This window comes from Leuciscus leuciscus (assembly GCF_965113295.1).
Source record: "Leuciscus leuciscus genome assembly, chromosome: 8".
Taxonomy (NCBI): Eukaryota; Metazoa; Chordata; class Actinopteri; order Cypriniformes; family Leuciscidae; genus Leuciscus; species Leuciscus leuciscus.
This window is the reverse complement of record NC_138732.1, coordinates 5,032,583-5,051,685: the sequence shown is the minus strand read 5'-3', so window position 1 is coordinate 5,051,685 and position 19,103 is coordinate 5,032,583. Positions and strand designations below refer to the sequence as shown.

Here is a 19,103-nt window from a genome sequence, read left to right as displayed (position 1 = left end):
CCCCGACGCTCTGCTGCTCAGCCGTCGGTACAGAATCCTCAGCCTGCTCGCCGCCGAGGGCGCCCTCCCACGGCTCCCGCCCCTCCCGCACGGCCCCAGCAGCAGCCTTCATCTGGGCCGCGTCGTGGAGGAAGCCGTAGGAAGGCGCCACAGCCCTCTCCAGCCCCGCAGCCCGCTAAACGCCAGGCTAAGCGGCGCTCCTGAGACGGGCAGCTCAGGATTGGCTTTCTTTTCTCTACAGGAGGTGGTAGCAGGGCCACTCCTTCCCCCGGTGGAGGGCCGGGGGAGAATCTTTTGTTCTCCACTCCCCGCTGCTCGTCCCACGACGGTCAGCACCCTAATGTGGTTAAAGAAAGAATCGAAATCCCCAATCCTGAGCCTACAGAGCCAGAGGGCCGCAGTGCGCGCCACCCTCGGGTCCCGCCACTGCCGCCCTCCTCTGCCCCAGAGGTCTGGGTTGACAGCACGCGCCGCCCACGGGCCACGCTCCTCTCATCCCCCTCTGTCGCCAGACCCCTGCCAGAGCACGCCCCCGTGGGACGCGCGCCCTCCCCTGGCCTCCTCTGGCAGGGCGCGGTTAATGACCGTGCCCCCGCACAGGGCCGCTATGCCGTCCTCGCCGGTGCCGGTCATTCCGCCTCGCTGCCCCACCGACGGTACGTCTGTGGTTCGTATGACCCCGCTGGTGCACTTTCTGGAGGCCTGGCTAGAGCTTCCCAGACTGTCCCGCTGGGTCGCGAGAACCATCAGGCTCGGCTACGCGATTCAGTTCGCGAGATCTCCTCCCCGCTTCAGGGGAGTCCGCTTCACTATGGTCGGTGGCAATGCCCCTGTCATGAGAGCGGAGGTCGACACCCTGCTGGCGAAGGGTGCGATCGAGATTGTCCCTCCAGCCGAAATGAAGTCCGGCTTCTACAGCCCTTACTTCATTGTACCCAAGAAGTCCGGTGGGTTACGGCCAATCCTCGACCTGCGCGTCTTGAACCGCTCCCTTCACAGGCTGCCGTTCAAGATGCTAACGGCCAAACACATCCTCCAGTGTGTGCGGCCGCAGGATTGGTTTGCAGCGATCGACCTGAAGGACGCCTACTTCCATGTCTCCATTTTACCTCGACACAGACCGTTTCTACGGTTTGCTTTCGAGGGGCAGGCATACCAGTACGCGGTTCTCCCTTTCGGGCTAGCCCTGTCTCCTCGCGTCTTTACGAAGGTCGTCGAGGCAGCCCTTGTTCCCCTTCGCATCCTGAACTATCTCGACGACTGGCTTATCCTAGCTCACTCTCGAGACCAGGTTTGCGAACACAGGGACCTAGTGCTCCGGCACCTAGTCCGTCTGGGCCTTCGGGTCAACTGGGAGAAGAGCAAACTCTGCCCCGTGCAGAGGATCTCTTTTCTCGGTATGGAGATCGACTCGGTCGCCATGTGCGCGCAGCTTACGAGCGAGCGCGCGCGCAGTCACTGCTGACTTGTCTTTGTCAGTTCGAGGACAAGAGTGCGGTTCCACTGAAACTTTTTCAGAGGCTCCTGGGGCATATGGCATCCGCAGCCGCAGTAACGCCGCTGGGATTGCTTCATATGAGACCGCTTCAGCTTTGGCTTCGCGATCGAGTCCCGAGGTGGGCATGGCAACACGGCACGCTCCGAGTCCCAGTGACTCCAGCCTGCCGTCAGACCTTCACCCCGTGGGCGAACCTCAATTTTCTACGGGCCGGAGTGCCCTTAGAACGAGTTTCCCGGCATGTTGTTGTGTCAACAGATGCCTCCAACACGGGCTGGGGCGCCATGTGCAATGGTCATGCTGCCGCGGGCTCCTGGACAGGACCCCAGCGCCTTTGGCATGTCAATTGCCTCGAGTTGCTGGCTGTACGTCTCGCCCTGCACCGCTTCCATGCGCTGCTCAGGGGCCAGCACGTACTAGTCCGATCAGACAATACCGCAACAGTAGCGTACATCAACCACCAGGGTGGTCTACGCTCCCGCCGTATGTCGCAACTCGCTCGCCACCTCCTCATATGGAGTCAGAAGCATCTGAGGTCGCTTCGAGCCATTTATATCCCGGGACACCTGAACCAGGCGGCCGACGAGCTGTCTCGAGTTCGGCCTCTCGCTGGAGAATGGCGACCTGTAGACCTGTTTGCCTCCCACGACTCGTCCCATTGCGACCTGTTTTACTCCCTGACCGAGGGCACGCTCGGCACGGATGCACTGGCGCACAGCTGGCCGCGGGGCCTACGCAAGTATGCGTTTCCCGAGCCTTCTTGCGCAGACCTTGCGCAAGATCAGGGAGGACGAGGAGCAGGTCATTTTGGTTGCCCCGTATTGGCCCAACCGGACCTGGTTCTCCGAACTAGTACTCCTCGCGACAGCACCTCCCTGGCCAATTCCTCTGAGGAAGGACCTCCTTTCTCAGGGACGGGGCACCTTATGGCACCCTCGTCCCGATCTTTGGAACCTCCATGTGTGGCTCCTGGACGGGACGAGGCAGGTTTGAGTACCCTACCACCTGCGGTGGTGGCTACCATCACTTCCGCTAGAGCATCGTCCACGAGACATGCCTATGCGTTGAAGTGGAACCTCTTCGTCAACTGGTGTTCTTCTAAACATCAAGAACCCACGAAATGCCCGATCAGTGTCGTGCTTTCCTTCCTGCAAGAAGGGTTGGAGCGAAGGCTGTCTCCCTCCACCCTGAAAGTGTATGCTGCCGCCATTGCCGCACATCACGAAGCAGTTGATGGTAAGTCTCTGGGAAGGCACGACCTGATCGTCAGGTTCCTGAGGGGAGCGAGGAGACTAAATCCTCCTCGTCCTCCCTTCGTACCCTCTTGGGACCTCTCAGTGGTTCTAACTGCCCTGCAGAGTGCTCCATTTGAGCCTTTACAGTCAGTGGAGCTTAAGTTCCTGTCAATGAAGACAGCGCTCCTGGTTGCATTGGCCTCCATCAAGAGGGTAGGGGACCTGCAGGCATTTTCGGTTGACGAAGCGTGCCTGGAATTCGGGCCGGCTAACTCTCACGTGATCCTGAGACCCCGGCTTGGATACGTGCCCAAGGTTCCTACCACACCCTTTCGAGACCAGGTAGTGAACCTGCAAGCGCTGCCCTTGGAGGAGGCAGACCCAGCCTTGGCACTGCTCTGTCCAGTACGCGCCCTCCGTGCTTACGTAGACAGAACGCGGTGTTTCAGGACCTCAGACCAGCTCTTTGTCTGTCATGGTGGGAAGCTGAAGGGAAAGGCTCTCTCAAAGCAAAGGTTATCCCACTGGATAGTGGATACCATTGCTTTGTCATACCAGCAGCAAGGTCGTCCGTGCCCCCTTGGTGTGAAAGCCCACTCCACACGTAGTGTGGCTTCCTCTTGGGCTCTAGCGCATGGCGCCTCGCTAACAGACATTTGTAGAGCTGCAGGCTGGGCGACACCCAACACATTCGCGAGATTCTATAATCTCCGAGTAGAGCCAGTTTCTTCTCATGTACTCGCTTCAACCAGCCGGTGCTAGATTCTGCTCAGGTGTCTTCGCTTGCTCGCCATTCCTCTCCACGGACGGGATACGTGCGATATTTCTCTCAGGTGAGTCTGATAAGCTCTGAGTTTCCTCCAGCACTGGTTACGTCAACGCCTGAGTTATGCCAATCTGCCATAACGCAGCTTTTGCGCTTGACTAGGTGCCTCCATGTGCATGGTTCCGCCTCTGGGCGACCCCCACATGTGTATTCCACTGTAAGTCTCCTTGTGAGCGTGTGTCTTTCCCTTGGCAAGCCACCTTGCCACCCCTGGGGTTTAAAATTCCACCTGCGGCTGGACACCCCAGTGATTTTCCATATGCAGCCCTCGGGGTCATATGTGTATTCTAAGTCCCCCCCATCAATGGCTGGGCATAATTGCATATTTCTCTCTGGAGATATGCTTCCCAGTGTACCTTGGTATCCCTGTGTTAAGTAGGACTCCTTCGTTCGTGCTAGTCTCACAACAGGGAGCTCAGACTTACGCAGGGCACTGGAAGACAGCCGAGGTGGCGTGATTAGACTGGAACCCCAATTGTCGTCATCCGACGTAACTCGGAGTGACCACGAAAGGGAACGTCTCGGTTACGGATGTAACCCTCGTTCCCTGAGTGGGAACGGAGACGTTACGTCTTCCTGCCACTTCCGCTGTACCGCTGAAAAACGCCTGGGGCTAGTCTCGGCTCCTCAGCGAAGACATATCTGCATTGTGCCAGCGTACTTCCTTATATACCCCCTGCGGCGGGCGGAGTTACGCTATGCAAATTCCGCAGACCCATGGCATTTCATTGCCATTGGCTCGTTTTATATACTCGAAGGTGATAGGCTTCTAAGCGAAACCCCAATCGTCGTCATCCGACGTAACGTCTCCGTTCCCACTCAGGGAACGAGGGTTACATCCGTAACCGAGACGGTATAATGCATCCTAGGAATAATGCATCTTTTTGTAATTTGTCGTCGAGATTCAACACAGTCGGGTTTTTATGATTATAAAGACACCACAAACCATAACTTTGTAAGTCAGGAATACAAAGATACAGGATATTCACTATTAGGGTGACCATACGTCCTGTTTAACCAGGACATATCTGGCCAGGATTTCGAGATCGCCCAAAATGCCCGGGATTCGGCTTTTGCTTTCTACAGTCACCATTCATTATGTTTACATTATTACATTATTTGACACTGACAGGTACGTGCCAGCTTTGCAGGTCATGCATTCTGCTTCACACGGATCCCGACCGAGACGAAAACACAGGAATTTTCTTAGCAATGTTAAAACGCACATCAACCGATCACTTGTTTAGCGTTCATATAAACACTACATTCAGATTCACCAATCGGAATTAATTCAGTCCTACTGAATCAGAAGGTGTGCATGTAAACAAAATGAATGGCGACGAGAAAGCAAAAGCCGTATCCCGGATATTTTGGGCGATCTCGAAATCCCGGCCGGACATGTCCTGGAATATGGTCACCCTATTCACTATTGCGAGCATATGGAGTTTGATTAACACACAATAAACATTACCCAGGTGAAAAAAAAGTGCACTAAAATACATTTTATTTAAGTGCACTTAGTACACTTCCATAATACACTTTCATAATGTACTTAAAGTGCTCTATTTTCGACACACTTATTTTGCACTTAATATACTAAAAGCTCATCTTTAGTACTGCTTAATATAAACTTAAAATCATCTTAGTGTACTCAATTGTGCTTTTTTGAGACACACTGAAGATGAATTTAAGTGTATTTTTAATATACTATTTCATATTTTAAAAAAATGTATTTTGTTACCACTTTAAGTATAATTGAAATCATCTTTAAATACAATAATAAACTATTTAAATTATAATAATAATAATATTAAATTATATACAAATTATACTTAGAATGTATTCCTAGATTAAAAAAAGTGCACTAAAATACATTTTATTACACTTCCATAATACACTTCCATAATGTACTTAAAGTGCTCTATTTTCGACACACTTATTTTGCACTTAATATACTAAAAGCTTACCTTTAGTACTGCTTAATATAAACTTAAGATCATCTTAGTGTACTCAATTGTGCTTTTTTGAGACACACTGAAGATAAACTGAAGTGTATTTTTAATATACTATTTCATATTTTTAACAAATGTATTTCGTTACCAGTTTTAGTATAATTGAAACCATCTTTAAATACAATAATAAACTATTTAAATTATAATAATAATAATATTAAATTATTTACAAATTATACTTAGAATGTATTCCTAGATTAAAAAAAGTGCACTAAAATACATTTTATTACACTTCCATAATACACTGCCATAATGTACTTAAAGTGGTCTATTTTCGACATACTTATTTTGCACTTAATATACTAAAAGCTTACCTTTAGTACTGCTTAATATAAACTTAAGATCATCTTAGTGTACTCAACTGTGCTATTTTGAGACACACTGAAGATGAACTAAAATACGCTTTTAACATACTATTTAGGCTTTAATTTATTTTGTTACCCCTTTTAGTACAATTGAACCCATCTTTATTGCATTTTAAATACACTTAAATTATTTAAAATTTAAGAATATATAATATATACAAATCATATTTATGTATTGCTCACATTTTTTTATATAGTAAATCATTTCAAATATGTTTTAATACTGTGAACAGTACCTTTATAAAACAATTAAATATGTTAATGGTGTATTAAAACACACATTAAAAAAAGAATTGTATAAAACACACACTTTGAAAGCTAGTAAACTTTAATGTATTACCCAGTGTACATCAGTACAGCAGCATATGTAAACTGTAAAAAAAATACATTAACATAAAATACAGTGATCTGCAGAGGTATTATAAACAACAACAAAAAAACTAACTTCAATAAACCTAACTAGTCAATAAAGTGCAATCATTAATAGCTGCAAACAGTTACAGTACTGTTACTGATTGGTCTTTGAGTTTGCCTTATTGTTGCATTTCCTTCGAATCAGTGCTCGCACCTCAGACGTGTTGGAAATTGTTTGATCACAGTGTCTATGAAAGGGGAAAAAGATGAGTTTATTTTTATATTAAAGCAAAATTAACCTCTGTTAAAAAAGTAACTGTTCCCTATCAAAAGGGAACTTGCACTGCTTCGATGATGCTATTGGGGAACAATGTTCTCTAGGCGCCTCTTTAATTCTTCTGAGTCGCACTAGTCGTGTCATAGGCAATCGCCAGTCAAATTCTATTGCCGAGATTGTACAGCTTTTCAAACACCGGTTTACATGGAGGGTGTTCCCCATATCGTCATCAATGCAGTGTCTCATTCCCTGTTCTCAGGGAACAGAGGTCGTAACCTAGACGTTTTTTATTACAACACAGTACACTGTAAAAAAATTCTAACCTCTCCAAGTCAAAATTTTCTAGTGACGGGTCACATCTAAATTTTTTAATTGGCCCAAGTGCAATTCTTGTTGCAATAGTCTGTTAACATTGGCTCAATGAGAAATAATACGTCAGACTAATTGAAAAATTTAGATGTGATCAGTCACTAGAAATTTTTGACTTGGGGATGTAATTTTTTTTTTTTACAGTGTATAATGTTTTGACATTTCCCTCTGTTGTACATAAAAGGTGAAAAAGACATACTGTTAAATGTATTATAAATGCATTAAAGTATATTTGTTTTGTACTAAAAACATACTTAAGTACATATTTATTACATTTAATAGTAAGTCTTTTTCACCTAGTAAAAATGGAATTCTTTAACATAGCATGTAATGCTTAGTTCATATATTTTAACAGTAGACATTTAATATAACATGTTAATTAAGAAAAGGAGTTAATAAAATAGCTCTTGAACAACTGTGAAGTCTACATATGTCACTGTATCACAGCAAAAAAGGGCAATTTAGGCTAACCGTTTAACTGAAAAAGTATACGCAGCCAACAAGAATAATAATTAAAATGTACAACAAATGCTAATCTTGTTTTAGTCAGCCCCCTTTGACTTTGAGAGCAAAAAAAAAAAGTTATGTGCAGAAACACAAACTCTCAAACTCTTCAAAGAGTTAAGGAAATTAGAAGTAGTGCAAAATATTGTAAGCCATGACAAGTGACTTGCAGCTGTCCCAAAAAAACAATTAAATAGAGTTTTACATGAATGAACACAAATTAGACTAGACTAAGAAGCTAGGAAAAAATGTTGGAAAAAAACTAGGACAAAAACTAAACAGTGAGCTATTTATTTATGCAAACAGCAACTAAAACTTACCAGTAACTTCTGATAGCAGTATCTTCATCTCTTCGAGATTCGACTTGGAAAAAATAAAAACAACACTAACAGTTACTTTTTCTATTAACGTTAGAAAAAAAATCTAAATAGGCTACTGTCATGATCACTCATTAGTTGCAAAACATTTAAGAATTCCGTTAATCTTAGAAATAAAAACTGAAATATCGTAGACTAATGAAACCTTCACGTTTGAAAAGGTTAATCGCAAAAAAACTCACCTAATCCATATCGCGTGGTTTCCTCCAAGTCCTCTAAAGAAACACGATCGCTCTAGTTTGAATTTAGACTTCTATCTCTGAATTATTACACCGTGTCCTAACTACACGCGACGCCGAAATATAATCACATTCAATGAACGCACAGCCGTCAGCAAGCTCTGAGTGAGGTGTGAGCTCATAATTACACCAGAACCAATCACAGACGTTCAACAGCTGGAACCAATCAGGATTAGTCACGTGTGTTATTAGCGTTTTTCAAATTCAAACAAGTACAACATATTTTTGGACAACATTTAAACATATTTGGAAAATGTATCTATTATGCATTTAAAATAATATGATGTTGATATCCATGTGGGAATTTCAGTAGTAAAAACATCATGTAATGGACAACAGCCCTTTACAAGTAGCCTACAAACAAGTAAAAGTGAACAACATTCATTTTAAGTGCTTATTGCAATGCTTAATGATAGTAGACAAATGTTTATAATACATTAGAAGTTGGTACATTATACAAAAAAATCTAAAATATTAAAATGGTAAAATGATAAATATTACAAATATATTGCAGTAGGCCTAAGTGTTTAAAGTACTTTAAACACATTAAAAGCTTTTTATATTTTAGATTAACCATTTTTATATTTTAGATTTAGCTATGTTCTTACACAAGTTACACAAATGTATTTTAATTAAGAGCAACATAAGTATGTTTTCTTTAAATACACTAAAACTTCACACAAATGGTAGATTGTGTTAGCATATTTCTTAAAAATGTAACTAAGCATATTTATTAACAATGTACTTGTAGTGCTTTTTTTTTAGAAATATATTAAAAGTATGCTTGTGTTTAGCATATTTCTTAAAAGTATAATTAAGCATATATTTATTACCAATGTACCTTTAGTGCATTTGTTAGAAATATATTAAAAGTATGCCTGTGTTTAGCATATTTATTGAAAGTATAATTAATCATATATTTATTACCAATGTACTTGTAGTGCATTTGTTAGAAATATATTAAAATGATGCTTGTGTTTAGCATATTTATTTAAAGTATAATTAAGCATATATTTATTACCAATGTATTTCTAGTATACTTTTTAGAAATATATTAAAATACAATTCAATGTATTTTTTATGCACTTCAAATAAGCATGTTGGTAATACAAATATATTATACTATTTGTATTTCAAGTATATTTTTAATACATTTAATACTATGTCTTTTTCACCTGGGAGTACCTTATACACTTAAAATTAATTTAAAGAATTAGTAATATTTAGTTTATTTTTATAAAGTGTACTTAAATACTACTTTTGGGAAAATTAAATTTTTGACTATTACATTTTGAATATATTTTAAGTAAAATCAATTTAATTTAAACTTATAATAGCTATCTAAAAGTGCACTAACAATGAACTATTTTTAATGTGTTAAAAATGTACTTGTAAGAAATACACTAATAAAACACTTCTGTGTATTTTTTCAATAGTATATCTTTTTTCTTATGCACTAAAAATACATTTAAAATATCAATGTTATTTAGTATACTTTTGCAATTACACTTAAGTACTACTTAAGTAAAAATATACTTTTAATTAGTGTATTTATAGTGTATAATTTTTTAACTTTTCTTTAGCACAAAAAATAGGAATGTACTACAAATGTACTTTCTTGTATTTAAGTGTTTTTTTAGTGCACTCAAGTACACTTTATTTTCACCTGGGTATAGCTACTCCACTATGACAGGTGAAGACATCTAAGCACAAAAAGCGATACACTTAATACATTTAAAGGTAGTTTTATCAAAAAGGTCCATGTGTTGGTGTGTGTGTGTTTGTGTTGGTGTGTGTTTGTGTGTGTGTGTGTGTGTGTGTGTGTGTGTGTGTGTGTGTGTGTGTGTGTGTGTGTGTGTGTGTGTGTGTGTGTGTGTGTGTGTGTGTGTGTGTGTGTGTGTGTGTGTTTGTGTGTCTTTGCAGCGAAGCAAGTGCATTCTGGGAGTTGTTGTCTTTCATCCACATAAGCCAAAAATACATTTTCTGGCTTTTCTCAGTCTAGAAAGCTCCAAATTAAAAAAATAATTTCACATTTCTTCTACATAAATGACCCATATTAAATACACATGCATCTTTCCAGAGGTGAAGTATCCCTTTAAAGACATTGACAATTGGTGAGATTGTATCTCTGAATCAGAATATCATAGAGAGTTCCCAGGTGAAAAAAAAGTTCACTAAAATACATTTTATTTAAGTGCACTTAGTACACTTCCATAATGTACTTAAAGTGCTCCATTTTCGCACACTAATTTTGTACTTAATATACTAAAAGTTTTTCTTTAGTACTTCTTAAGCTAAACTTAAGATTTTAGTGTACTCAAACTGTGCTATTTTTAGACACTGAAGATTAACTAAAATATGCTTTTAACATATAGGCTACTATTTCAGCTTATATTTTTTTATTTTGTTACCCCTTTTAGTACAATTGAACCCATCTTTAAAGCATTTTTAAATACACTTATAAATTATTTAAAATATAAGAATATATAATATATACAAATCATATTTATGTATTGCTCACATATTTTTTATATAGTAAATTTATTTCAAATATATTTTAACTATGTTAACAGTATCTTTATAAAACAATTAAATATGTTAATGGTGTATCTTAAAAGTAGACAAGTACACTGTTACTGTGTTATCAGTAGCATTTTCTGCCTAATTTCTGCTAAAATTATGAAAAGAATATATTTTAATGTATTACAAATACAGTGGAAAAATTATCATTCAATAAAACACACAGTAAAAAATATTTGTATAAAACACACACACTTTGAAAGCTAGTAATCTTTAATGTACTACACCCAGTGTACATCAGTACAGCAGCATGTAAACTGTAAAAAAAAAAAAAATACATTAACATAAATATAAATAAACCTAACTACAGTCAATAAAGTGCAGTCATTAATAGCTGCAACCAGTTACAGTACTGTTACAACTCAAACCATCTTCATCCTTCAAGTGAATTGGAGTGATTGGTCTTTGAGTTTGCCTCATTTTTGCATTTCCTTCGAATCAGTGCTCGCACCTCAGACATGTTGGAAATTGTTTGATCACAGTCAGTGTCTGTGAAAGGGGAAAAGATGAGTTTATTTTTATATTAAAGCAAAATTAACCTCTGTTAAAAAAGTAACGTGCACTGCTTCGATGATGCTATTGGGGAACTGATGGAATTTGAACAACTGTGAAGTATACATGGTATGGCACTGTATCACAGCAAAAAAGGGCAATTTAACTGTTTAACTGAAAAAGTATACCCAGACAACAAGAATAATAATTATAATGTACAACAAATGCTAATCTTTATTTTTAGCATTAATGTTTTAGTCAGCCCCCTTTGACTTTTAGAGCAAAAAAAAAAAAAAAAAAGGTCATGTACAGAAACACATACACTCTTCACCTCTGTTAAAAAAGATTTAAGGAAATTAGAAGTAGTGCAAAATATTGTAAGCCAGGACAAGTGACTTGCAGCTGTCCCAAAAAACAATTAAATAAATAGATTTTACATGAATTAACACAAATTAGACTAGGAAACTAGGAAAAAATGTTGGGGGGAAAAATGTTGACAAAAAACTAAACAGTGAGCTATTTATTTATGCAAACAGCAACTAAAACTTACCAGTAACTTCTGATAGCAGTATCTTCATCTCTTCGAGTCTGACTCGGCTTCGACTTGAAAAGCTTGGCTCTGATTGGTCAAACTGAATGTAGTTGAACTGAAAAAGACGTGCTACACAGAGTCAAAAATACGACTGGCAAAGTAAACGTAAATGTAATACAAATCTTACCTAGAAACATAATGAGGTTCCAAATGTCACACGTCATGCAAACTTGAAGATGGGGAAAAAATAAAAACAACACTAACAGTTACGTTTTCTATTAACGTTAGATCAAAAATTTAATAAAAGATCTAAATGCTGTCATGATCACTCAACCTTAGTTGCAAAACATTTAAGAATTCCGTTAATCTTCGAAAGAAAAACTGAGATATCATAGGCTAATGAAACCTGAGAGATTTAACTTATATCCCTCTGATGAACGATTCACCAAAACTGTTCACGTTTGAAAAAGTTAATCGCAAAAAACATTACCTAATCCATATCGCGTGGTTTCCTCCAAGTCATCTAAAGAAACACGATCGCTCCAGTTTAAATTTAGATTTCTAAATTAGAAATTTAATCCCATTCAAGGAACCCACAGCAAGCTCTGAGTGAGGTGTGAGCTCATTATTATCACAAGAACCAATCACAGCCGTTCAACAGCTCTGGAACCAATCAGGATTAGTCACTTGTGTTATTCGTATTTTTCACATTTAAACAAGTACAACATTTAAAGGTGCCGTAGAATGGATTATTTTATTATTTTATAATGTTTCCTGGGGTGCCCTTATAATGTTAGTATGTTTTTTAAATCAAAATTGGTTATAATTTAGAAATAAAAAGCATATTTCCTAGCCTGATTTCATCTATTGATTTGAACGCTCTGTTTGAAGGGGCGTGTCTGCTGTGAGACTTCAGTGTTGTTGCCCACTGCTGTGATTGGCTGACATGCTTGCATATGAAATATCTGGCATTACATGTAGAGCTATCTGGAAAACTTTTACTATTACAGCTTTTATACGTTTTTACTATTACAGCTACTATTACTATTAACGAATCATGAGAAGTTTTTTAAGTATTTAGATCTATTCCCATCACATAAAAGGTTGCAGATGAGCATTGAGCAGACGACAGCCTGTTGATCGCGTGAATGAAGATCTTATCACTGCAACGCGATTTACTGATGCATAAACAGTGTTGAACGACTTTGAGAGAAAGATTATCTGTCTATGAACTTGAACAATTACACATCAGAAATTCACATAACCCACTGGTTCTTCAGAGGCTCGGATGAAGGAGCTAAAAAAATACTTTTGTGTTCATTTGTACATCCAAACACTGAGCAACTGCCATGCTTCGTTCGCTCGTTTGCAAGCCATGATGTCTCTCGAGTAAAAAACAATATCGCGCTGGATCTAGATAACACAGTGTAAATTATCGTTAATAAAATCACTACTTACCGCTTGCGGGAATATAACGTTAGTTGAAATTGCCCCCTTCGTCCGTTTGAGACGCCGAGAGAAGCCTGGCTGCTTGATATTGTTCCAGGTTAGAAAAACAGTCCGTGGTGAAATGGGCAGAGCAACTAACAACTTCGAATTAAACTGTAGCGGTATCCGATTATAGATAGATTATAGATAGATCTGCCATTTTCCCTATGATCCTCCTCCTGCTTGTTTCTTCACCTGCAGAACTTCTGATGATTCGGCTGCGCAGTTCCACCTGGCACTGAGCATGGGCTGGCATATGCAAATTTTTAGAGGCGTACATATTAATGATCTCGACTGTTGCGTCACAGTTGGTGTTATGTGGAGATTCGCCTGTTTTTCAGGGGTGTTTTTCAAAAACGAGATTTAAATAAGAAAGAGAAAACTATGGTGTTTGAGACTCACTGTATGTCATGTCCATGTACTGAACTCTTGTTATTTAACTATGCCAAGATAAATTCAATTTCACATTCTAGGGCACCTTTAAACGTCTTTGAAAATGTATCTATGATGCATTTAAAATAATATGATGTTGATATCCTTGTGGGAATTTCAGTAGTAAAAACATATCATGTAATGGACAACAGCCTAGCCCTTTACAAGTAAGCCTATAGCCTACAAACAAGTACAAGTGAACAACATAAATAAAAAAAATTGTGCTTATTGCAATGCTTAATAATAGTTGACAAATGTTTATAATACATTAGAAGTTGGTACATTTTACAAAAATCTAAAATATTAAAATCATAAAATCATAAATATTAAAAATATATTGCACTAGGCCTAAGTGTTTAAAGTACTTTAAACACACTAAAAGCTTAATCATTTTGCTATGTTCTTACACAAGTTACACAAATGTACTTTAAGTAAGAGCAACATAAGTATGTTTTCTTTAAATACACTAAAACTTCACACAAATGGTATGATTGTGTTTAGCATATTTCTTAAAAATGTAACTAAGCATATATTTATTACCAATGTACTTATAGTGCATTTGTTAGAAATATATAAAAATTATGCTTGTGTTTAGCATATTTCTTAGAAGTATAATTAAGCATATATTTATTACCAATGTACTTATAGTATACTTTTTAGAAATATATTAAAATGCAATTCAATGTATTTTTAATGCACTTCAAATAAGCATGTTGGTAATACAAATGTATTATAAACATACTATTTGTATTTCAAGTATATTTTTAATACATTTAATACTGCGTCTTTTCCACCTGGGTTCAGGCTTCATTTATCTAGAAAGCAGCCGGTCATTTAGTACCTATAGCATGTTCTTAGTCACAACACTCACATATTTATCAGAATCTAGTTTATTTATTTATTTATTTATTTACAGTGACGCCCCTGAAAAGAAACTCTTGTGTTAATCATTATTTTTAGAAAATCTTATTTTTTTATTTTTAATGAGAATGTGAATATTATAATGGGTTCGGTTTTGCATATATATTTGATGCTGTTCTGCTTTACATATTAGTGGTTTTTTTATCTTGTGAACTTTTTTAAATGCAAATAGAACAGAAAAATGATTGTCAAGTGATCTGTGAAGGGAAGAAGATTCAGAATGTGTTTTCTGATGCGTTAGTACATAATTTACAGACAATTGAATAATTTTTTGATAACTCGGGTATTATTAATAATTTTAGTTTAAAGGGGTCATGAATTGCATTTTTATTTGATTTTTATATTGTTTCCTGAGGTGCTCTTACTAGTAGAATTTTACACAAAAATAGTTTTATAGAATTAAAACGACATTTTCTGACTGTCCTGATTTTAGGCCTCATATTTAAACACTCCCTTTAAAGGGGCGTGTCTATTTGAATATTTTATTGTAAACACCCACTGTTATGATTGGCTAACATCTTTGAATATGAAATAAGTATTACATGTGGAACTCTGGGAAACTTTTACTACGTTTTTACTTTTACTACATTTGTAAAGATGGCGAAATTAACCAATCATGAAAAATGGTGATAATAGCATTTTATTTAGATCTGCTCCATACCATTGAATCAAAGTTTGCATCGCTGAGCATTGCAGCAAATCATAGTCACGTCTGTTGAGCACGAATGCAATGATCTCGCCACTGCAACTCAATTTCTGCACTCTCACAAATGATTTCATCATAACTAACACAGTTAAGACATGATGTAAATACATGATTGATTGTGCATGTGCAGTGTAGACAGTTTCACTGATTATAACAGGAGTTTTGATGAAAGTGCAGAACTCACTGTGTGATTGACAGCTGCAGTGATTATAAAGAGGCCGTTCTTTGCTCGCTTTCTGTATATCATTTAACCACAATTTCAATAACAGGTGATTTCCATGTTACTAGGAGGAACAGTGTGAAATTGACGGTTTAGTAACTGGATTTAATAAACTTGATTAAACTTGATCATTTATTGCATAAACGGCAATAAATGATTCTCATCAAAAAACAGTGCATTAGTCCTAATATAATCACCTTAACAATCACTGACCACAGATTAGGCATTAGAAATTTACTTACATGTTGCGGCTAATGCTGGGCAGATTACTTGCAAAATATAGTGTGTTACTGGTTACAAATTACATGAAGAAAATTGTAGTTAGTAACATAAACTAGATTACTCATTTTAGGTAATGTATTCTGACTACTTTTTGAATTTAGATTACTTTTGACCTAACTCGTTCATCACTTAGATTTAAATGGAATTATTGTGTACCATATATATACATATATAACTTTATAACAACCTGAAATTCAACACAAACTGGGTTTAATGAAAGAAATGCTGGGGGGTTGTGAGTCGATAAAAAGCAAATTATTAAATTATAAAAATGTCAAATAAAAATTATTTGAAAAAACAATAAAAAGAAAAAGATTGAACACTAAAATTACGAATATATTATTTATCTGCATGTCAATGTGACCATTATTTGACATCAGAGAACTGTGAACATGCACATGTGTTTAAATTATTGAAAAAATTTACTGAAAATCTCAGGGGTCTCCAATTAAAATTTTAGGTTAATGGAGTTTGTGAGACAAAATAGTTTGGGAATCTCTGCATTACTGTCACGGTTGGCTGCATATAAACACACAAAGATAAAGGAATTGGGTTTAAACAGTCTTTAATAATATCCACAGAGTAATTCTAGATGAAGAAAGGCAGGCAAACACAACTATACATTGACGAGACCAGACAAAGGTGAACTGAAAACACAGGAACTAATAATGACACCGTGATGACAAATCAAATCAGTAACCATGACAACAAACTCAACTAAAGGGAAACAGTGTAAACTGAAAACAAAGTCCAAACAGGGTGAGATTGTGACATTACGCCCTCTCCCCTGGAAAGGCACGCCCTCGTGGCTGGATGGAGGGGGTTCAGGTGGAAGATGGGAATCTGGGAGAGAGATGGAACAAAAGAAAGTCCAGGGTGGTGCAGGTAGCGTCTCTTACTTTATGAGCGCGCTTGACACGCGCAACGCGCCTACATTTGAAATAACGAAATTTTGGTCGGCAGGAAAAATGGTCCAACGAACCGTTCGGTTTGAAAATGTGTACCGAACACCGAACCGAAAGCCTCATACCGAACGGTTCAATACGAATACATGTATCGTTACACCCCTAATATATATATATATATATATCGCATGTGTTTTGGTCCCAATTTGGTTCGGGGAACACATATTCACATATTCACTATTAGCTACGGCTTTTGCCTCAAACTCCTAATTTACTGCTTATTAATAGTTAATAAGGTAGTTGTTGTAGTGGCTAAGTTTAGTTATTGGGTAGGATTAAGGGATGTAGAATATGTTCATGCAGAATAAGCCATTAATATGTGCTTTATAACTACTGATAATCAGCCGATATGCTAGTAATATGCAAGCTAATAAGTTTATAGTGAGAAGTGGACCCCAAACTTGTGTTCCCTAAGTTTAAGGTTTGTTCTTATATCATTCAACTGATGTATTTAACATTTTATTCCTAAAAACATGTTGAAAATGTTTAGTTTTTTTCTGGCTGTTGACAGTAATTTCTGATTGATAAAAGGATTGATAAAAAGAGAAATCCAAAATCCCCTCAGTAAACACCTTTAACTCTTGAAATGTCTGTCAATCAACAAAATGAAACTAAAACTTTGAACCTGGCTTTATCAAATGCTCAGATTTCGGTCTGGAAATATATGCAAATTAGTGCAATTTTAATTAGATAATGACTCATTTGCTTATTTAAACAACATTCAAGAAAGTTTATGTTTAAAGAAAAAGTCCTGTGATAAACTATCAACTGGGAAAGTGATATCTATCATTCATCTGTAGTGTCCTGCCTTAAACTCATTGCTGTCCAGGAGAAACAATAAAGATATTGAAGAGATCTTGTTTAGTCGATCTAGTTCAGTGTAGTATGTAGTCATGATGAGTGTGTGTGGATGTTTGTTGTGTTTAAGGTATAAATGGGATTGAACCGGAAAGCGTGGTGCCCACTGGACCGTTCAAAAATGTGGGATTGTCCAAAGCTGCAAAAACCCATCGGCTGCGCAAACTGCGCATGCCATCAAAGTGCAGAGAATGTGACAGCTACGTTTATTTCCAGGGCGCAGAATGTGAGGAGGTGAGACTGACCAATGCATTTAACACAAAACTGTAGATCTATAAAACCTGCACATCAACTTTATAAAACACCATTATATATATATATATATACAGACCCTTTCCAAAAAAATGGAATATCATGGAAAGGTTTATTTATTCCATAATTCTATTCAAAACGTTCAACTTTAGATTATAGATTCAGGGCCCACAACTTAAACGATTAAATATATATATAAAAACCCTTAGCATTGATCCCAGTAGAGTGCAAATTGTTTTAAAGCAGCTTCACAGTAATAACCAGTAAACAGACAGTGTTGCGAAATTCAGTTATGAAACAACTTCATTTTCAGCTGTAAAGCAGCTCTACAGAAGACAATATTGTCCTTATTCAGCTCAATTCAGTTCTCATCTGATGTCATCTGTGTGTGTGTTTGTGTGTCAGTGTTTCCTGGCCTGCCATAAGAAGTGTCTGGAGTCTCTGGCCATCCAGTGTGGTCATAAGAAGCTCCAGGGTCGCCTGCAGCTCTTCGGACGGGACTTCTCTCAGGTCCTGCAGGGCGATGTCGAGGGCGTTCCCTTCATCATCAAGAAGTGCATCACGGAGATCGAGAGGAGAGCACTCAAAATGAAGGTGCGAGAGGAAAGCTGTATTTTCCCTTTTTCTGCCTTTATTTCTATCGGATTGGTTTGAATGTTTACCAGCATTAAATGCATTATAAATGTTCACTGATGAGCCAAAACATTGAAGTTGAAGCGAATATCGTTGATCATCTCCCATTCACAAGCCAATTTGACCGAAAACGAAAATACGGTCAAACTTAAAAGTGGCGTTTCCATCCTAATTATGCTTTTAAATGAAAGTTCGCCTCGGGTAGATTCACAAAAAGACCCTAGATTGCATTTTGGCGAGAGTTACCCTTTAATGCATGTAAACATCAGTCGTCACTCTATATCTCCCAATGTCTTAGTCAGATGATATTTAAATGCTTAGTTTTATGATCAAAGCTCTGCGTTCTTAAAGCATATAATGCAATGACATACAATGATTGAGAGATGAATAAAAAAACCTTCCTCAAAAGCCTGATGATCATATTTGAGACTCACATTTTAACATGATATTTCTAATAAATGATGTATGGATAATCAAGTAAACCAAAGTTGCTTCAGTCCAGTAAGTGTTCATCTTAAAAACATTACTGACAATATCAAAGTTTTTACGTTTACTCTATTAAATCATTAAAGATTTGACAGAAAAAAATACACATGAACCACGAGCTGAAGGTGGACGTTTTTACAATTATATTTAAAGGTTTTTACTTGCTAAAAAGTATGAGCTGTCAATCAGACGACAGAAGG

The 19,103-nt window shown here is 38.1% G+C and overlaps 1 protein-coding gene and 1 long non-coding RNA gene across 3 annotated transcripts in view; one reads left to right on the top strand and one right to left on the bottom strand.

Annotated features, from left to right (window-relative positions):
* Positions 1-19,103, top strand: part of LOC309504074 (rho GTPase-activating protein 45-like) — a 70,607-nt gene that overhangs the window by 38,287 nt on the left and 13,217 nt on the right. For both annotated transcript variants that reach the window (XM_082177071.1, XM_082177070.1), the window contains 2 exons: positions 17,603-17,766; positions 18,190-18,378. In XM_082177071.1, the coding sequence (XP_082033197.1) occupies positions 17,603-17,766; positions 18,190-18,378 (353 nt within the window). The remainder of the gene's footprint in view (positions 1-17,602; positions 17,767-18,189; positions 18,379-19,103) is intronic.
* LOC309504191 lies at positions 5,881-8,614 on the bottom strand. Its single transcript, XR_014207999.1, has 3 exons — positions 8,000-8,614; positions 7,761-7,803; positions 5,881-6,538 (listed from the first exon to the last, which is right to left on the bottom strand). It is a non-coding gene; the product is annotated as an uncharacterized lncRNA (long non-coding RNA).